The sequence below is a fragment of the Osmia bicornis genome, chromosome 5 (genome assembly GCF_907164935.1).
Source record: "Osmia bicornis bicornis chromosome 5, iOsmBic2.1, whole genome shotgun sequence".
Taxonomy (NCBI): domain Eukaryota; kingdom Metazoa; phylum Arthropoda; class Insecta; order Hymenoptera; family Megachilidae; genus Osmia; species Osmia bicornis.
The window spans coordinates 7,513,413-7,534,259 of NC_060220.1; the positions used below are offsets into that span (position 1 = coordinate 7,513,413).

At 34.8% G+C, this 20,847-nt stretch overlaps 5 protein-coding genes across 6 annotated transcripts in view; 3 read left to right on the plus strand and 2 right to left on the minus strand.

The window, feature by feature from the left end:
• Positions 1 to 12,910, plus strand: part of LOC114874670 (discoidin domain-containing receptor 2-like) — a 124,541-nt gene extending 111,631 nt beyond the window's left edge. Inside the window, exons 15-16 of one of the 2 annotated variants that reach the window (XM_029184171.2) lie at positions 6,390 to 6,531; positions 7,094 to 12,910. In XM_029184171.2, coding sequence (XP_029040004.1) covers positions 6,390 to 6,531; positions 7,094 to 7,441 — 490 coding nt within the window. In that variant the 3' untranslated portion in view covers positions 7,442 to 12,910. The remainder of the gene's footprint in view (positions 1 to 6,389; positions 6,532 to 7,093) is intronic. The other variant, XM_029184180.2, reaches the window with a different exon arrangement.
• A 1,369-nt stretch (positions 12,911 to 14,279) lies between these two features.
• LOC114874785 (DNA primase large subunit-like) lies at positions 14,280 to 16,035 on the plus strand. The gene is made up of 4 exons (XM_029184396.2): positions 14,280 to 14,688; positions 14,775 to 15,043; positions 15,120 to 15,685; positions 15,763 to 16,035. Exons 1-4 carry the CDS (start codon positions 14,510 to 14,512, stop codon positions 16,009 to 16,011), a joined length of 1,263 nt encoding a protein of 420 aa, XP_029040229.1. The 5' UTR covers positions 14,280 to 14,509; the 3' UTR covers positions 16,012 to 16,035.
• A 63-nt stretch (positions 16,036 to 16,098) lies between these two features.
• On the minus strand, positions 16,099 to 17,129 carry LOC114874793 (magnesium-dependent phosphatase 1-like). Its single transcript, XM_029184409.1, has 4 exons — positions 16,872 to 17,129; positions 16,704 to 16,758; positions 16,405 to 16,623; positions 16,099 to 16,322 (listed from the first exon to the last, which is right to left on the minus strand). The coding sequence occupies exons 1-4, from the start codon at positions 16,906 to 16,908 to the stop codon at positions 16,166 to 16,168; spliced, it is 468 nt and encodes a 155-aa protein (XP_029040242.1). The 5' UTR covers positions 16,909 to 17,129; the 3' UTR covers positions 16,099 to 16,165.
• A 119-nt stretch (positions 17,130 to 17,248) lies between these two features.
• LOC114874800 (NADH dehydrogenase [ubiquinone] 1 beta subcomplex subunit 11, mitochondrial) lies at positions 17,249 to 18,028 on the plus strand. The gene has a single exon (XM_029184423.2). The coding sequence runs from the start codon at positions 17,423 to 17,425 to the stop codon at positions 17,876 to 17,878; it is 456 nt and encodes a 151-aa protein (XP_029040256.1). The 5' UTR covers positions 17,249 to 17,422; the 3' UTR covers positions 17,879 to 18,028.
• Positions 18,029 to 18,225: 197 nt separating this feature from the next.
• LOC114874776 (Golgi reassembly-stacking protein 2) lies at positions 18,226 to 20,517 on the minus strand. Its single transcript, XM_029184385.2, has 7 exons — positions 20,294 to 20,517; positions 20,037 to 20,117; positions 19,747 to 19,950; positions 19,441 to 19,658; positions 19,282 to 19,366; positions 18,906 to 19,200; positions 18,226 to 18,836 (listed from the first exon to the last, which is right to left on the minus strand). Exons 1-7 carry the CDS (start codon positions 20,354 to 20,356, stop codon positions 18,490 to 18,492), a joined length of 1,293 nt encoding a protein of 430 aa, XP_029040218.1. The 5' UTR covers positions 20,357 to 20,517; the 3' UTR covers positions 18,226 to 18,489.
• Positions 20,518 to 20,847: the final 330 nt, after the last annotated feature.

Genomic DNA, 20,847 nt, shown 5'->3' on the forward strand with positions numbered 1-20,847 from the left:
GCCGTGCTCGTTGAATTTCGTGTAAGTTGAATTCGTGCAACCAACGAGGAATTATCTGATCGCGAGCTCGAATCCTTCTCGTAAAAGCAACGAGAACAGAATTACATCCAATTTGATAGGAAGGTTCGATAAACTTTTGTAGAGTGTACAAGCGTGCCGTTTCGAAAGAGAATTTTCCTAGCGTAATACGGGAGACATTTCCAATTCTATGATACCTTCTGCTATCAGCGAGATCAATTTTCTTTCGATCCATTTATCCTACTTATTGTTGCTTCTACCGTACGATGTAACCATCGAATTTATTAAATAATTAATCATACACTGATAATACATTGCAGATCTCTTCGAAATGAAATTGCACGAATTAATTGAAACCGTTGTTGTTCGGTAGAATCGAATGATCTTTGATATCTGACGCAAGGCGTACAACATCCAGTATCAGGAACCCTTGACATTCGTAGACAAAAGCGTGTACATGCAACGAAAGCCACCCACGTTCCTGTTATTGAAATGCAATGGCTATACCCGTCGAATCGATGGGAAGTATAGATGCACATATGTACATATGTGCTCCACATACATATTCACGGTAACCGCGGTGCTCTTACAACACGTGGAACCTAGTTTCCGGTTGACCAGTGCCTCTCAAACGACCGCTCGTAAATCTTAATAGAATACCGGAATGCGCTTCCTGTGTGCTTGCCGTGGGTATTATTACGGCAGTACACGTGCCTCCAAATGCCTGTAGGACGATTTAAATCGCCGATTGCATCTCGATCTATAACATCGTCCAGAAGCAACGGACTATCTGAAATTACCTTTTATCGTTGACAAATGTAAGAAGATTTATTCGATTCCTCGTGAAATTTAATCACATCTAGGTAAAGCTTTGTTTGTATAGATATTTTTTAATTCACGACGTTTCTGAAAAATTTGCTCATTCTTTATAATTTAATTTCCAAACAGTTTCCCGAGGTTCGATGATTGTTCTGTTATTTTTAAATTGTAAAACTGGTTATATCAGTTGTTTAGAAACATTCACAGAAATCAAGGCTTTATAACGTTAAAGTTAGTTCGCTTTGAAACGACCGTACGAATGATTCTGAAAATGTTTTCATAATTTTCACGACCCTTCGGGTAATCCTTTGTTAATTTAAAACAAAAATTTTCCCACTGTAAAATTACAATCGCAATTGCTTTTATCTCGGCTTTATTAAATCTCTGTGATCCCGTTGACTTTTATACAATATTCCTGTTTACGAATGAATTTTTATAATTGAACGAATAATCAACAACATTTCACAAGCCTATGTTATTTAACAGCATTTCAGATAAATATTTCAAAGATCGTCGAATTTTTCACGGTGCGATTTACCTGTTCTCTAATTTCAACTAAAAATTGGTTAATAATTGTTCAAAAATGAAGGAAAATCGTTAGCAAAGGTTTATCGTGTCGTTCAAAATGGGACGCCGCAACCAGATTAAATTCGTGATGGTCGAACAGATTCCATGACGAAAGCGCGTTCGATTCCCGAGAATCGGTAACGAGCCATCGGCACAGGCGTCGACGAAAATATTTAGTCGGCTTTCATCGGCCTCATCGAGTAACCGAACGACCTGTTGTCGCGACTGGTGCAACTGGAGAGCAGCCGCAAATCCATTTGCAAAGGAATCAGAATTTCATGATGGCACGGAATTTAATCAAAATGTAATGTCACGGGTAAACGTTACACTCGATGATACGTGTCGACGTGACAAACTGACGATTTCCCGCGAAACACACGGTTCTCTAACAATTTCACCGCGACTCGTAAATTCTTTCGTTCGCGTAGGCGACAAAAGAGAAACATGAATCGTCCTCAATGTATCGTACGAACATGACCCGTTTTGTCCACGCAATTTCTCCAGGAAGGAAAATTACACTGGCGTCATCGTTTGCGCTTATTGAAAGTAATCGTGAGAAATAAATTGTCTTTTGTACAATTAAGTTCAACCTACGATTAAGAAAACAAGTTGAATTTTATCTTTATCGTCTGAGAAAATAAGATTATTAATATTTTAATAGACGTAACAAAATTGCCATTTACCATTTTAACTCTGTTTTACAATTTAAACTTTCTCCATCATTTTTCACGAGAAATCCACATTTCTTCCTCCCAAAAAATCATTTTTGTCGCTTACATCGTTCACTGTTTCAACCGGTGAATTTAATCGAACGGATTGAATATCGAAAGTACAAAACGGAAACGAATCAATTGAAAGGATTGAAAGTACGTGTGTATCGTCTGTGTCGAAGGTTTTCCGCAAGCCTGTCCTCCTAACGTTCGCCAGCCAATTTCTCTTGGCACCTTATTTTATTCGCGAGTGAGCGCCGTATAAAGTCATTCTCAGAACCGGACCGAGTGGAAAAGAGGAAAGAATCGATTGCTGATCAAACGGTAATGCAATTCAATTGGCTCCAGCGACGAAAGAAGCAGAACGACCGGAAGGGTTCACTTTCTGTGTGTGGGTGTACGCGCGTGTTTGCGATGACCGAGAAAAAGAAAAGGATCTGCGTGTGATCGGGCGTAAGGGTACACGAACAATACACTACAAGAACACTTAAGAATAGAAAGAAAGGCGATTGAAGGAACAGACAGACACTAGTAGTACATGTACAATACCATCCATAAGTATTTGGACGTTTGTAGAACCAAAATAATGAAAACCATCCCTGATAAATGAACAAATTTAAATTTCTTACGTAATAATATAAATTATTCATCTTTTATATTAAAATAATTTAAATGAACCAGTGAATTGCCTGGTCCATTTCCTATCAACTTCTCATATTACTCGTAGCGTGTAATAAATAACACTTATGTTGAAAAATTTTATTCAAAATATATTTCATATTTTTCCAATGATACGGAGGTGGCCAAATACTTACAGACGATAGTGTACACGTCGAGTGTGATAGAAGTGATAGCAAGGATGGTGGTGGTGTTAGCAGAAACGGTGATAGTGGTCTTGCACACACCGCAAGAACGTGTACCCCGACCATGGAGAACGACGAAGACTCAATGTAGGTACTCTACCCTTCGACTAAGCGAGGCTGCCTTTGTTCCGACTTCGATTACAAATGTAGAGAATGGCTTTCTCTACCTCCCACTACCCACTGCCGCCCTTTTCTTCTATTCCTTTCTTTTTTCCCTTTTTTTTTTCAGATCGTTCGCCTCCCTTCCCTCCATTCTTCACGACAAGCGCACCTCCTTACCTACGTTTCAATCTAACGTCGAGGCATCGTGAGGTCGATAGTCCTGCAAAACCTCGTTCCCCCGAAACCCTTGGCCGACCTAAACTCTCCTTCTAACGTATCATTGAAGACACTTGAACGCAGGTGACAATCGATAATGGTCGTACAAGTGACTCTTCTCCGGGTTGTCGGATAAAAGAGGATGCTCTCTGTCTTCGGGATGAAGTCTACGAGTCTATCAATATCGAGAATGAATTGTTTCGCTGATCTTGGGAATTCTTGGGATATTTCAAACTAGTAGAATCATTCGACGTTGTTTAAAATGCAAGATTTGAGAATTAATTCATAGCTATATGAATAATTTCGATATCATAGTAGAATTAAATTTGGTTAACTTATACTGACATGAGACGTCCGAGTAATTCTGGATTCTTCTACTAATTCATGACATAAAAGTATCGTAAAATAACACTTGTGATACACCAATTTAAAGCTCAAGGTTTCCTGAATACGAGGACATAAAGGTTTCATTAATATTCTCAATACAAAATGGCTCATTTTGCATTAGAATAAATACTTGTTCCATCGCTCACTTTTCAACGAAGAGCCTTTTTGTATTACGAATATCGATGAAGCATTTATGTAATAATTTTCATGAAACTTTAAGCTTTAAATTGATGTGCCATACTTGGTATTTCGAGATACTTTTATGTCATGAAATTGTGTCAGACTACTAACGGAAAATAATTAGCAGCAGAATAGATTACATTGAAATTAGGATATTGATGATTGGAGGTTTGGTTCATTTAGCGTTACCTATCGCCGCCCCTCCCTAAATCCAATTACAAGCGAGTCAAACATACTGGTATCCAGAGATAGACGCTTCCACTTAATATAATTCACACAGAAGCTCAATAGGACCTGTCGAGTGAACATTGCTTATTGCATTAACGTTCTGACCCGGGACTTCGGTGGATCGGGTCACTGTCGTAGTCGTGGTAGCCCGTCGGTATAGTATAGCCAATAACAGTGATCGATAAAGCACGGCTAATTACCTAGGTCCTACCTCAAAATTGAAGCTTTGTTCCAGCGTCGAAATTAATTGACTCCATTCACTCTCGATAACGCTTGATACTCGAATACCGTTCAGTTGCTCGTTTGTCTCGGTGAGAATTGTAGCCCGTCTTTGGTAGCAGAAAGCAGTCGCCACTTGAAACCGATAGTGGAATTCTGTTAGACAGATATTTCTCGGCTGTTCGAGTATTCCTCTATGAAGACACAAATTTACCCCGTTCACGCCATTGAGAAACGGACACGCTCGTATTCGACTGCGAATAATTGCATGCTGGCACTGATTTGCCCCTATTAAAGTACAAATTTCCTAGTTCGCACCGCTCATCGTGCGATAATATCTTAGTATTCTCTCTCGCCAGACTAACTTTCCGTTAATTTTGAAAAAATTTCATCGAACGTTTTAATTAATTATTGCATGACTTTTTACCGTCGAATGGCGGACTATGGAGAGAACCGCAATTTATTTCCAAATTCATTTTCTAAATTTTACACTGTTCTTTTAAAAATTACCCTTTCAGTATATGAAACTCTTTTGTTTAATAATTATATATTTAACTATAGGTTAATATACTTGGGTCACAATTGACCAAGGCTCCGCTGTTCAAAATTATTAATAGCGTTGCCGTTTGGACATATATTTTTTAATTAGCGTACCTGTAGATGAGGTTTTTGTTTATAAATAAATGTTAACACATGTGCGTGTTAATTGTTATTATAAATACTGATAAATTGGTATTTATTTACGATTATTAACATTCTTTAACGCGTTCACCCCGTCCAGTAGAAATATCAATATTTAGTACGGCACACGTTAGTATATGAATTATTAACATTTCGGCTATCATAACCAATTTAAAAATCAGTAATATTCAAACATAATTCTATTAATAATCTAATGAATATAACTATTAAAATTGTAATAGTCATCAGCGGTCGTCGGAGTGTTAATTATTTGATTCAATTAAATTCATAAATGGTGTCGGTAATTTATTCGACAACCGTATTAATATTTTACAAATAATCGTATGTTACATAAATTAATTGATGAGCGATAAAACACCCAGCAGTTTATCATAAATTTAACACCCAGATTCATTTAGTTCGTTGCAGAACACTATATTAGATCGACATCGATGAAATGTTAATATAGACATTTTTATCAATGATTATGCTTTAAATTGATATATCATAAATACCAATTAGCAGTACTTTTAATTCATGAAATTATGTTAGACTTTCTATGTGTCGAAATAAGTCATTGACCATTTCAACTAATAATCAGCCAGTTAATACTAAAAATATCAACGAGCCATTTATGCAGTCATCTTCCTCGAACTTTAAGCTTCAATTTGATATGGTACAAGTGTTACTTTGCAGTACTTTTATGCGATGAAGTCGTGTCAGACTGCAACAAGCTAATATCACCTTCCAAAGTTCCCATTCTCGAGCGGCCGCGAACTTTATCCCGGCTCATAACGATCCACGATGATCACTCAGCGATCCAGCCGGTTGCTGGTAAAGTTTGCCCCAACGCTACCGTTCAATTGTACAGTTGCGTGTGCTTGTACAGGAAACGTAGCTCATCCACACGTACGTACAAATGCAGCCCGCAGGCAGCCATTCCTGCTTCCGGTCGGCTGCCATGCACAGAATGCGTACGCGTATGCAGATTGGCGGCCGTGTTATGCACCCCACATACCGACCAGAGATCGATTTGAATCGTGCCTTTTTCATTCGAAATGAATCGGTCGGAAAAGTATTCGAATTCTCTGGCTGCCGAAGTCGAAACAGATTCACCTAACTGCGCTCTCGACCTACAATTATACAAAAGTATTCCCGATACGATTTTCACCCTTTCAGATGCACCCCTGAACTAACTTCGTCCCGATTTTTAAAAGTGAAAGCTAGGAAAAATTTGGATAATTTGATGGGTGAAATTTTGTTAAGGTATAATGTAATTAGTACGATAAAATGATCCGTGTATGTGTCTGTACGTTTGGAAGTTAATTAAATGGCTTGCATTGAGTGTTTGTGGAACGGTACACGGTCGATTCATCGATAACCAGGATTTCGATTACAGGAATTGCTTGGTGGGCAAAGCTTATCACATTAAAATCTCGGATTTCGGTACGGACAACGAATTGTACGCGTGCGATTATTACAAAGTCGATGGGACCGTGCCCCTGCCGATACGCTGGATGGCCTGGGAATCCATATTTTTGGTAAGCATTATTTCGAATAATACGACCCGCTGTTAATGCACTTTGCATGATTTTTATTTACTCTTGTTGCTATTCGTTGGTGTATTATAATTAACAGGGATAATATTTCAAGAATTTATTTTTATTTAACACATATTGTTTCCACCTTCCAACCAACTTATTCCTCCTCTCACACTTTTTCTATCATCAAAAACAAGTACTTGAATTAAACAGAATTAGTGATCGATATTGGAAAGTTCCTCTTGGAAATTTTCAAGTAATTCGAGCATACTCGAGCTTCGAATCACTGAATATTACTCGAGCCCTAAGTCTTGAAAGTCTTGGAACTCTCGATTCGAGGGTCTTGAAAACGAGAAGCACAGAACGTGTATAATATAACAGAATATTTGAAAACAAATCTTTTCCAACCAGACAAGAGAGAGAGTAATTCAGGAAACGTAAATCCCAACTCCATCCCAACCATCCTCATTCCCTTATCTGACATCGAGCCTAACCGATTTCACGACCGACTAAATTCCATCGTAGCAGAACACGGTCCGATAATCGATACGAATCTTCGCAGGGCAAGTACACGACGAAGAGTGACGTATGGGCGTTCGCGGTGACCCTATGGGAGATCTTGAACCTCGGCAGACGCGTACCCTACGAGCACTTGTCGGACGAGGAAGTGGTCCAGAGCCTGCGACGATTGCATCGGGCGACCGACTGCGACGACACCGGTGGCGAGAACAATTGCAAAGAGAATAACGATAATCTATTCGACTATTTACCGCAACCGATCGCCTGCTCCAAGGATATCTACGATCTGATGCTGGACTGTTGGCGACGCGAGGAGACCGAGAGGCCGACCTTCCGAGAAATCTCCATGTTTCTCCAGAGGAAGAACCTTGGCTACGCGCCTACATCCTGATACTGAACGTCCAGGATAGTCGATGAGCACGATAATCGTGGCGCTTGCCACGCGTGCCCGGCTAAAAATCATTCAAACGTCGACCGACGGACGATCGATGACACGTTCTATCCTCACTGGATAACCGTAAGAACGAGATTCTGAAATGATTGTAACGGAGAGGCTCGATGATACATCGAAGAATCGGATACAACGACAAGGTCCCTGGCTCGATTCCCGTCAACGAAAATGAACGACTTTCGTAGGTTTCCTGATAAAAGCAACTTGGAAGACGACTTCCAGGCAGGTGGATACTCAAGGTTCGTAATATTCCCTTAGTATGTAAGGGAAATCGTCGGGATCTCGGCTTTGTTTAAGGGTAGAAAATACAAATCGCGGAACTGTGAATTCGACAATCGAACGAAGAGAACGTTAGGCGATGCTTTGTTCGTCAAAGTTGCAGAGAATCTCGTGGATCTCGGTGATCCTTAATGATCGTCGAGAATTTAGGAGCAATATCGTGTAATCGTAAAGCTGTGAACATTCCTGCATGGGTTTAAAGACGTATCTTCGAGGTAAATAGGGGATATTCGTTACTTAAGGAGTTAGAAGTTATATCTTCTTGGAGTACGCGGTATTTCTGGTAGCGAGAGGAAATTCGGAGAGGAAATTGTGAAAATGATTAGAAATCGCATCGACACTTATGGCAATATACGGTAAATAAACCTCCTCGATGGGTTGTTGATCGATGATAATGATTGTACGTGTATAAAATGATGTGTGAATGAGGGGTGTTTGTGGGAACGTGTAGGTGGTTAAAATTCGTCGTGCGTAAATTAATCGTAATCATTAGACGCTCATTAAGCTTTTCTGCTTCGAACGATTCGACGAAGCGAACGAAGACTGTCGAATTTCGTGTTAATTGTACACGATGGAATCTCTCTTTTAGAAAAAATTACATCGACGCTGAACTTTCAATCGGTTCAGCTCGCACGGGAGAATCCGACGATATCATATTAATTCACGAGGGTGAGAACGGTAGAGATATTTGTTGGAAGGGGTGGTGGCTCGCACCACGGACTATGACACATCATAATTGTAACTTTATATGATAGGCGGGATCAATACAAACACAAAGAAAAAAAATGAACTAGTATATTGTACATATAGGCGTACATCGAGAAATTAACAAAAAAAAAAAGATCATTATATCATTGCGAAACTAAACGACGAGATTAGCAACGATCAAACAATTCGAGGTATAGTCCTTGGAACCTGGGTTCCTTTCTGTCTCTACTAAACATGGTTTCATTTAAAAAAAAATGAAACGGGTTCTTCTGGAGATGGAACAGAATTGTTCGATGCGAAACTCGAAACATATCGGGTGCTTCGTTTCAGAGGGAAACGAAGCTATAAGGGTAGGAGATACGACGAATTTGTAAGATTTCATGGTAAAAGAAGAAACACTGTTCGTTTAGCGATGCTATTCTCGCGTCATTCAACTAATTAACCATTCGAATCGTTATGTTCCATGTATTTATACCGGATGAATACTATTAATAGCATTCGCAATATCTAGTTGGTAGGTGATGTTACCGTTACAACATTAAAAATACTATTTATATATCTTAATGTAACGCCGCGTAAAGGAGTAGATTAATACCAGAGACATAGCCATTCGTATATAAATCGTACGCGCGTTGAATTTAAACGTAACAAAGATCGCTTCTCTCTGTGTTTACCGACGAGGAAAATAAAGAAAGGGGGATTGAAATGATCGTAACTGAACACAGTGTAGCTAAGTCAATGAAATGATCGTTAACGAAGAGACGAATAATTAAGAAACATTTTTCCCTTATTAAGGATAAACGTAGAATCATTCAGGACCGTAGAATTTTATACGAAAATCAGGCAATTTCGTTCGCATAGAGTATATTAGTGTGTTAAAGAAAAGTGAAAAAAAAAAAAAGAAAATAACGAAACCGCCGTCACTCGTGACATTAAAAAAAAAAGAAATTATGAATCATAGTTGCGTTTAGATTCATCGATGTAAGCATAATTGCTGCCTTTGGCTGTATCGTTGCCCCCTACTGCTAACGAGTAACTCACTTGTCTACTCATGTGATAATTTAATATATCTCTGCGTATCTACCTGTACCTACACCGGTTCGAAAATCTTTGTAGCAAAAAGGATCGTTTCTCTTGCGCTGCATTCTATCTAAATTTAACGACCGACAGAACTATCTTTCTTAGGGGATGAAATAATAATTAAATATACATGGTGAATTCTTTTGAAAAATAAGTGTATTTATAATAATTTTAGAGTGATTATTTTCAAGGTTTGTAAAGATAGATCTAAGGGAGGCTACAGCCCCGGGCCCCACTTTCCAAGAGGCTCCATTATAAACTTTTCATTTACTATGCCAAGAAATATCGAATGAAATTTTTTTACTGTTGCTATTTTTTTAATAAATTTCAGTTTTTGAACCTAGATTAACAATCAAAGGGGCCCTGAGCCTAATGAATTTTGACAAAATTTCACCGTCTACTGTAAGATATTCCGTCGGTAAATATTCTTTGCCATAACTGCATCGATCGCTTAAAGAAACTCGTTTCAACGAACCTAAATGTATCATTAACGTCGCTTCGATTCGTGAGCTCCACGTTGATTTCAACGATCCCAATTGAACGGGGTGAATTGGCAATCGGTGAAATATCCCACGAAGCCAAACGCGTATCAATTCTTTTTTTTTGTCCTCTAATAATTTCGCAACAAAGTGTACGATCGACAATCAAGCCTCGAGGCTTCCGGGATCGTTTAATCTTCCAAGTTGAAGTTGATGTTAAACGACATCAACACCGGGAAGAGAATCGCAAGAAATGGAATTGCTGTTTCCTTTCGTAAGTATATCAGTTTCACGCGCGAATATTGCAGATTATTAATTTGCTGTTTTACATGATAGGAGATAAAAAAATGTTAATTACTTTTCAAAATATCAAACGATAATAAGGGTATCTCTCTTTACAAGATGCATTATTAGTATTAAGACTCAATTTTCCCATTCGAATCGTAGACAAAATGTGTCTCGAAATCTTAACCAATATCGAATTAGATTGCAAACATATCCTGAACCTCTCAAGCCTCGAATTTTGTTGTAAGAAACGGTGTGATCGCTTGAAGGATTTGATTTAGAGATAAGGGAATACGGGTTAATCGAACGCAAATGTGTCTACAACTCGAAAATGAAAATGAATAAAATCTAGTCTATCACGGAGATCGAAGAATTGATCTGTAGATTTTTAAGTACCATTTAAATTCGTAGTTTACTTTTAGGAATCAAGCAACAGAATCACAGATACACAAGAATTCTATCGTGTAAAACAACTTCTCTATGGATTTGACTGTTTTAAGGAAATTATTAAATTATTGAATCTAATTTCTAACACAGCCGATTGTTAATCGGACGTGGAATTGAGAGAAATGTAGAGGTAATCGCGGAAGACTGTGGAGAGCTCACCTAGCTATATCTTCTATTCAGGCACAGGCAATCTCTGGCTTTTATCATCGCGCAATATACAATCATGTTATTCAATTTTCAGTTACCATCTACTGTTCAGAGACTAGAAATAAAAATATAGGTAAAGGAATGCGGGTACGATTGGTCGTAGTCGGTACGTTACGCCTCACGCGCATGCGTTCTAGATCGTCGCGCGCTATTGGCCGATGCGATCCACGCTAATCGCGTCGCCCGCAGCAGCGTTGCAGTAAGGATCAAACGTCGGGACAGGGCGGAACGTGCGAAGTGCTCCCTTTGCCCTTGCGCTGTCCTGCTAGCTTACTTTTAATCTCTGAACATTACTTACTTTCGTGAATCAATCGTTTTCAATTTTCGATAACGCGCCGAATTATCTCTCGTCGCGCGTAACTAACTATCAGTATTAATTTCTCACCAGCGTCGTTCTCCTTCGTTGTTTTACAACGTTCATCATTTCTTTGCCTTCTTCTTTTTTCAATAGAAACGATAAAATTTGATAAAAATAAATGATTTTCTTCCTATTAATTAAACGATACGTTCTAATGACAATTAGCGGAAAAGCTGTAAATACTGAAATTAAAAATGTTTGACGTAAATTGAGTTTTCTGCTTGAAAAAAGAAAACGGGGCGAGAGAAAATGAGAGAGAGAGAAAAGAAACCTGCTGAAAGGCCGTGAAAGGTTGCCTAGGCCTGCTCTACGCTATTGAACCTTAATCGTTATAGTCATAAAATTATTTTGTACTAAGAACTGTTTATAATTTTGTATCTAATCTCTGTAAATACCAAGCAGATTGTCTATGGCTAATAAAGCTTAAACAAAATCGATATAAGTAGACTATGTAAAGGAATTATTATATATATATATACATATATATAATATATATATTATTTTAATTAGATGATAAGAAAGCGAGCGAGAAAAATGTAATTAAATTTCACATAAGAGAGGACTGGTAATCCACCAATGTACAACGATCTAGAAATTATTTGTACTATACAAGTGACAATTTAAGGGACAAATCATAAAAGTATACATGTTACTTGATAGTCTCATATATGTATAGGGTACTCCGTTAGATATTTATTCTGAAATTCCAAATGAAAATAATTTCATTATAGAAAAATAATTTTTTTATTGTTTTTTCAATATTGTTTTACATTGTAGAGTTTAATGATAAAACTGCTTGAACACTAGATATTCCTAATAAAAATTGTTTTTCTTGTACAAGATCTTTCAGTTTAATTAAATATTCGACACTAATTTGCTATAATTAATATAGGAAAGAAGTTATTGGGGAATTTTGGAAGAAAATGTTTCAGCTCTTGGATAACCCTGTACAGTATTACAATGTAGAATCCAACTAGTCATTTACGACACTCTGTAACAACTAAAGTAAATCTTTTACAAGAAACGTGACATGCAAAAAAGTAATTAATTGAACGGATGAATTCAAACTATTGCGCTCTAAATATTAACGCCTGAATATACGTGTTTAATATCATGTTTATTTTATGTTTCGTTTCTTTTCTTTTTTAAATACGAGTTTGTAAGTTGTCATCAGTGAAACATAATTTTCAACCATTGTAAGATTCCTTATTTCGATCACTTTGTCTCTAAGCTATCACTTAAATGTTACCAATGGTAATTTAAGTCTTGCGCAAGATAATTCTATTCATGTAACTTATATGTATGTCTCGATAAAGACCGAAGTACACGTTGTAAGTTCAAGTACGCGGGAAGCATAATGATAAAACCTATTTGTATTGAACAGCGAAATGAAATGAAATTACAAATTTCAATGAAAACCCACAATATCTCGACTTTCTTGCTTCAACGTTCCCGTAGAAACACGAGCCTCATACAAAATAGAATTTACACTTTATGCTTTTAAAATAATTAACAAATGAAGGGTGTTTTCAATCTAATGGCAGTAGAATGTGAATCTACATAAAAAAGTAAGTTGAAAATGTAAACTGACATTTGTTCGTACGAAACTTCGTTTTTGAATAAATCGAAATTGAAAATTTAGTGGCATTTCAAAAAAACCGCCTGGACATGCGGCGTCTACTGTTTGGTGCTAAAAAAGAACTTTTTCATGTCGCCGATACGGTATTCACATTGCCGATATTAAGGGGCGCTTTTTAAAAAGTATAGTGGCGCCTCTGATATTAATCAGAAGAACTATAATTCATCGAAAGCAAGGACGAGTTATACTCGGTGGATATATTCAACGGTTGTTTATGACATCATAATTTACCGGCAGATACTCAACAACATTTATTTTCAATTGCTCTTTGTTAATAAATTATTATTGATATATTTGACCATTAAATCTTATAAAACAAATCAGGAGCAATTTTTTGGTGTCATAATATCTTTGTAAAAAGATCATTTACTATCTACATGGTGTTTGACAACAGGTGGGCAAAATTTTAAGGGGTGATTCTAGGGATCAAAATAAGACGAAAATCAAGAATAACGAAATAGTATTTGCGGCTTTGTTTTCCAGTAATGAACGTTTAAAAATTCGAGTGAAAAGCGCCTGAAACCTGCAACCCGCCCAGCACCGACGACTGAACGTCAGGTCAGCAGGGGTTGGTACAGTCATAACCAAGAATCGTTGAATAGTAGAAACTCCTGCTATTCTGTTTCTCGGTACTGCAGCATTCGATTTCAATTCTTGGTTATGACTGTACCGACCCCTACTGACCTGACGTTCAGTCGTCGGTACTGAGCGGGTTGCAGGTTTCAGGGGCTTTTTACTCGAATTTTTAAACGTTAATGAGTGGAAAACATTATTCTTGATTTTCGTCTTATTTTGATCCCTAGAATCACCCCTTAAAATTTTGCCCACCTGTTGTCGAACACCCTTTATTTGGAAAATAACAAATTTCTGCTTTTTTATTTGCGAATATCTTATTAAATATAATGTTTGCGACTGGAGCAATTTGAGATTCCGAGGGAGCAAATGGGGAGCAATTTTTTAAGATATAAATTGTTAAGAAATATTAATATTCCGCGCCAACTTTACTTCAATCTATAATTCGGAAGATTTTTTGCACTCCCTATCGGTGAAATCAGAAAGCTCTTTTTTTAACACCACACAGTAGATGACGCCGCATGTCTTCTGGCGGTTTTTATAAAATATAGAAATTTCGATGAAATTGCAACATTAATTTATTTAGAAATAAAGCCTTGTACAATAAAATGCGTCCCTATATTTTCGATTTACTTTTTTATATAGATTCACCCTTTTTCCGATTGTGACACCAGATTGGAAACACCCTGTATACCTTTCTAGAAGTTATGCACAGTTCAACAACTTAACCATGAAACTATGTTCAGAATCTATTTTTTAATATGACAGTAATAACATAACATCAGATATACAAAAATTGTACTACATGTCACAAACAAGTAAAATTAACTTGATTCACATAAAATATGAATCAGTATGATATAATGTTACTGATTAATAAACTTAATTATAAAGAATTTATGATATTTTCTACTTCTATATAAGAATTGTTAAAACGGTTATTCATTTGAAAAATGTTTTATATTCAAGCTCCTTCAGGACAAGTATCGCTTCATGTATTAGAAAAATGTGTTATGGTCAGGTTGGAGTATTTAAAATTATTATATGAAGGTAAACCTGATGAATTTAATGATAATTTTGAATACCTATTGGAAAATTCAGTTTATGATAAAGTTGGACATTTCACATTAAGGTAACTGATTACTTAAATACTCATATTATTAATTATAAAACAAATAATCAATGACTTTTCAGTTTTGTAAATATTATTTACTTTAGATTGTTAGCATCAACTTCACAAGATCTCTATGACTATTGGATTGCCAGAGAGATACTTTTTTTCAAAACTAGATTGAATCATATTTTACCAAGACAATTGTATAGATTACTAAGAAGCATATTATGTCAATTAAGATTATTTCCAAATAAGGAAAAACTAATTAATAGAACGTTGATTGATTTATGCAATTTGTTTTTAAAACCCTCTGTTTTTAAACATCTTGTATCCAAAAGTAATACAGAAAATTGTAGGCTTGTTGAAGCTAAAGGTATGTATGCATGTATTATTGTTAACTTACAAATTTAACAGATTTGAAATTATATTTATTCTGATACCTTTTTAAGTGAGATATGAATTGGTACCAGATTTAATAAGGAAAAGGAAATTAGATTTAAATGCAGGATTTGCTATTGTACATTGTTCAAAATGGAAAGAAGTAATTTTATCCTTATTTAAAACTTACATAACTAAAGAGTTAATGTTAATGAAAACAAATGCCCAGTGTACTATAAATCAAGATGTTAGACTTGACTACCTGTATCAAAAAGTTCATTGCAAAATATTTCAAAATAGTCATATACACGGACGTATATCTAAAGACAATATAGATATTGAAGCTAAAAATTTTCCACTTTGTATGCAGCATTTGCATATGAAATTACGAAATGTGCATAGACTTAGTCACTATGCTCGTTGGCATTATAGTCTATTTTTAAAAGATGGTGGAATGCATCTAGAAGATGCTATAAATTATTGGAAAGAAGAGTATTCTAAACCTCACTCTTGTTCTTCCATCTGTTCACACAATTGGCAATCAAACGAAAAAAAATTTATATATAGTATTAGACACCTTTATGGTTTAGAAGGATCTCGTAAAAATTACAACTCACCTAGTTGTAAATTAATGTCTGTAAGTAATGTTGGTTCATGCTATAAATTATTATAATTTATTAAAGCTAATAATTTTTTTTTTTCAAATATCCCTAGGTAAACATTTCTAGTCCAATGTATGAAGGTGGATGTCCATTTAAACACTTTGATATAAACACTTTACAAAATCTATTATGCTTATCATTACCAAATGATCAAGTAACTAAACTACTAAAAACTATATCTCCTCACAATCCTCAAAACTCTTGTGCCCAATTTTTTAAGTTACTTTCTCAAACAAATAATGATAATATTATTATTGGTAGTCCTTTACAATACTACTTAAAAATGATTAATCAAGTTTAGGTATTAAATAATAACTAATTTATTCTTAAATTATATTGATTTTTAATAAAATGAATAAATAAATACATAGTATTTGATTACACGAAGTAAAAGTTAATACTAAAAATCAACTTTTATTTGCTACATAAATTTTTCTAAATAGTGTATGTACATATTAAAAATTGTTTAAAGCATTTTCAACAACTGCATGTGTCAAATCATTTTTTACCAATATACATGTAACACCAAGTTTACTTACATCAACAATATTCCTTTGTTCATCATCAAAAAACATCATGTCTTTATAATCAATACCTGATGCTTTTTGAATTCTGAAAAGATGAATTCTTGCTCAGTATTTTAAAAAATGATAAAAATATTATTTAAATTTGATAAAATGTAATTAAAACTTACTTAGAAAAATGAGTAACTTTACTTCCTGGATAAATTTCCTTATACTTAAAATATTTATCCCAATTAAACAAATTTAATAATTGTTTAGCACCCTGTATTTCAGATGTACGTGATGCAACACCAAGTTCATATTTTGCTGATAAACTTTTCAATATTTCAGGTACATCCTTATAGTATCTTATAAGTTGACCGTGAGCATCTACTACATCATTTCCTTTCCTAAGTTGAACAAAAATCAAATGTACATCAAATTTTAACTATTGGAAGTTTTAATGAAACTTAATTATTTTTTAACTTACTTTCTAAAAGGTGGAGTAACATGAGTATCAACCCAAAATGGCCATAAGGTATAATCTAAAACATATTACAACTTACTATATAGTATAAATATATTTTAATTATGCAGCTGAAAGATAAAAATAGTTTTTTTTAACATATAAAAAATGTTTTATACTTTAATTCCTAACCTAAATCAAAGACAAGTAATTTAGGTTTTCGACTCATTTTACACGTTTACAATTTTTTCCTGTGCTTATCAAGTCAAGCTTGGATGTAAAATACCACGGGTTACCGATGGTACTGTACAGTTATCATATAGCAATTAATGCAACAAGCTGAAGATATTGTGCAAATCTCACTGTCATGTTTTTTTGACATTTCTTATCTTTGAAACGGAACGATATTAATGCGCGCAGTAGTCATTGGCGCGCATCACTGCCATCACTTTGAATGCGATCCATACGCTTAATGCGTGAAACGGAACGGACCCTAGCATTACTAAGGGGTGTCTGGGATCCCTCGAGACTAAAGGTATGTCCAGTGCTTTTGTATTTGTAGTCACAGGTTACAGCACGAAATATGTTCCTAACCTATAAAGGAAGCTGCTGTTACCACACATAGAACATATATACGAGTGTTTAATTTTAGTTTTCACGATTTTTGCAATATTAACTAGCAAAAATCAATAAAAACATATTAACGTTTATACATATATTTGAAAGAAAGCTACAAACATTCAATGAAAAACATGTCAACATTATTGCGACTTGTTCGTTCTCAAGGAATTAGGAACAGAGCGACATGTTTAACATTCAGAGATAATAAAGTGTATAATATAACACATCGCACTAGCTCTTCAGCAGTTAAACAGGAGGAAGTGGATAAAGAAGAGCCATATAAAGTAAAACGTACATGGAGGAGTTACGGATTTGACTTCGAAGATGAAAAACTAGATCGTCATTTTATGCATCAGACACTTTTTGTTGTTATTAGTATATGTTTCGTTGGTGGATCGTTTATAATTGCTTATATGCCAGATCATAAATTACAGGATTGGGCTCAGCGTGAAGCATATATACAGCTTCGTTTTAGAGAAGAAAATGGTTTACCTCTAATAGATCCAAATGTTGTAGATCCATCAAAGTTCACTCTTCCATCTGAGGAAGAGCTTGATGATATGGAAATAGTTATTTAAACACTACAAAAAGCATTGTATATAACAATAAAAATAAACTTTAGCATTTTTAGGTATTAACATCATTGTTCTACTAATATACATATATGTATTTAAGTTATAATAGTATGTATAATATGTAATAAATCATTTTCATTATATGCAGGGCAATCGTATTTTTATAATTTTCAAAATCCATACAAAATTTTCATTTTAGATATTTTATTATTTAAAGATAAATTATATAACACAAAACACACATGTTACTACATGTATATTTTAGATTGTTATAGTACAGAAAATAAAACTTATTAACATCCATAATAAAAAGCATAAAAAGCAGAGATGATATATAAAGATTTAATACCTTTAATTTTTTAAATGCTTTAATTCAATTCTAATTTATATAATTATTTAATAATTTTTTATCTATGTACAGAATTGTATAATCTTTGCCCATATTTAAGAATTTGTATACATTATATTAAACAAGTAGTAATAAAGTATAAAGTCACAAAGTAATAATACAATATGTTTGTAGTATATCCTTGCACTTCTGTTTTAATTTTATTCTTTAATATGTATTTTGTTATAAAAGATAACAGGTATATCTATTAGGAATAATATACTGATTACTGTGTAGGTGGTATTGTAGGCGATACTGTAGTGGGAACTGTAGTAACAGTAGTCAATTCATTTTGCTGAAGAACAGACGAATAGAAAGATGTACTTTGCGGCAGGCTCGTGCTAACGGTAATCGGTGGCATACCAGGTAATGAAATCTCTATATGAGATTGAGACACATTAGACTTTGGTAAAGGTGAAATTCCACCTTGTACAGTTGTATAATCTTTTGGTATTCCAACAATGCCAGTTGTTTCGTTTAAAGGCGTTGTATTAGTAATAAAAGTTGGTAAAGGTGGAGTAGTTGGCATACCAGGTATATTCGGCATTGTATTTTGAGACAAAGAATCATTAGCTAAGGAAGAATAAAAAACTGAAAGTAACTTTCCCGCTTTTAAAGTGCTATAACTTTTTTAACACTTACCGTGCGTCATACTTATGTTGCTTTGATTAGATACATGAGGTATGGAATTAGTGGTAGTAGTTCCTCCAACTGTAGCAGGATTTAATTGTGGAGTTGTGTATGTTTGCGTACTTGATGTATATGTAGTTTGTAATGGAACAGTGGTTTCAAGTTCTGATTTTGTAGTACATTCTTGTGAAGAAATGTAATTAGGTGGAATAGAGAAACCTGGAGGTATATTTGTAACCACGTTACTACCCCCTGTGTAAGTCATACTCGTTGTAACTTGACTTGGAGCAACTGATTTGATAATACTCTAAAGAATAATAAATAATTAGATTAAATTAAATGTTTTATTACATTAGATTAGATAATATTACAATAAAATAGTACATACCGTGTATGAATTGTTAGATTTATGTTCCTGAACATTTCTAATAGGTATTCTATGCAGATATCCGTATCCAATTCCACAGCCCAAACTATGAAAATACAATATAATTTTTAAATAAATATTTTTATATAATATAATTTGCATTAACATATATGTAAATACCTTCCTTCTCCTCCCCAATTATGATTAGGTGTAATTGTAACATCTCTGCAAGAATCATCTTCTGTATTATATACATATAATTTAAGAGGTCTAGATTCATGAGCTTCGATCAAAGTAAATAAATCCTCTGATTCGTGTAAAACTGAATCAGCATTAATAATATAATCTGTAAATGGCCTTAATCCTGCTAACTCAGCAGGAGAAGATGGATGCACTTCCTATAAGATACAATTCAACAGATTTATATTATTTACATTTTTTTCTTCTGCAAGCCATATTTTGTTCTTAAATGTTACTTATACTTACAAGAACATGCCAAACATTTTCATTTGAACCTTCAAAAGAACAGAATCTCACGCTAACACCAAGAAGACCTTGACCACCCCAGGTAAGACTAGGTACTATAACAGTTTGTCTTACAGATTGTGTTTTACTACTATATACAGTCATAGATAATTTTTTATCCACACCATTTTTAAGAAGTTCCTTTAACGTGTCATTATCTTGATTCTAGAAATAATAAGATCCAAGTATGCAAATTTAATGAAAATATGTAAGATTTTTATGAAAAACATAAATTTAAATGAAAAACATACCAAACGGGTATTTCCAATAGCTACAATAAAATCAAAGAACGCCTGAAGACCAGCTTTTTGACCAGGAGAACCTTCCTGTACCTGTTTCAATCATAAAAATCAAAACACATTTTCAACATTAGACCTAGAACATCTCTGATTATTATTAATTTATACAAATCTGAAAAATTGATAAATATTTATGTTAAAAATTGTTTTATTCAATCAAAATAGTAAATTTCTGAAATAAATTACATTATTCTGACAAGTTTCCTTACCTTCAATACATGGTAACCTTCTGTACCACCTCCTGGTATTTCAATGCTATGAGAAGATCCCATTTTTAGTTAGGAAATTTCTTAAGTCACTTGATTTGAAGAAACACAAAACATCAAAATAAATATTATAATTTAAATAACACTAATCGAAGTAAAAAAATATGTAACTCGAACGCCTCGCATAAACTACTTGGTGACGTAGCCTATCATATGTATAGAGCAATGACTACAGATCCAACAAGACTAGCCATGCTTGACTTTGTGCTTTGAGAATGAACGCCATCTGCTCTATTCTAGTATAAAAATGTGAAATACTTCGCAGTGCAACAATCTAACGCACGTTGAGGGTAATAGCAGATTGCTTTTATTGTCAGTCAGTGTCTCGAGCTCGCCGTGTCATATTAAAGCAACAGGAGGAGCAGCAAGGTGAGATTGAACCAGCCCTTTTCTCAACACTACATGTTACCTATACATCTTTAGATTCCTGTATCCCTTACATCTTTGCACCTCTTACATCTCTGCATCTTTTACATTCCGGCAACCTTACATCTCTG

Excerpts from the sequence above, each read along its gene's own strand:
- LOC114874800 (XM_029184423.2), top strand. The coding sequence starts at position 17,423 with ATGAAAAACATGTCAACATTATTGCGACTTGTTCGTTCTCAAGGAATT.
- LOC114874785 (XM_029184396.2), top strand. The coding sequence starts at position 14,510 with ATGTTTTATATTCAAGCTCCTTCAGGACAAGTATCGCTTCATGTATTA. Across the intron at positions 14,689-14,774 it reads GTTGGACATTTCACATTAAG|ATTGTTAGCATCAACTTCAC; the intron begins GTAACTGATTAC and ends TATTTACTTTAG. Across the intron at positions 15,044-15,119 it reads TAGGCTTGTTGAAGCTAAAG|TGAGATATGAATTGGTACCA; the intron begins GTATGTATGCAT and ends TACCTTTTTAAG.
- LOC114874793 (XM_029184409.1), bottom strand. The coding sequence starts at position 16,908 with ATGAGTCGAAAACCTAAATTACTTGTCTTTGATTTAG. Across the intron at positions 16,759-16,871 it reads ATTACTTGTCTTTGATTTAG|ATTATACCTTATGGCCATTT; the intron begins GTTAGGAATTAA and ends AATATGTTTTAG. Across the intron at positions 16,624-16,703 it reads GTTACTCCACCTTTTAGAAA|GAAAGGAAATGATGTAGTAG; the intron begins GTAAGTTAAAAA and ends TGTTCAACTTAG.
- LOC114874776 (XM_029184385.2), bottom strand. The coding sequence starts at position 20,356 with ATGGGATCTTCTCATAGCATTGAAATACCAGGAGGTGGTACAGAAGGT. Across the intron at positions 19,367-19,440 it reads AATTGGGGAGGAGAAGGAAG|TTTGGGCTGTGGAATTGGAT; the intron begins GTATTTACATAT and ends GTATTTTCATAG. Across the intron at positions 18,837-18,905 it reads CAACATAAGTATGACGCACG|CTAATGATTCTTTGTCTCAA; the intron begins GTAAGTGTTAAA and ends ATTCTTCCTTAG.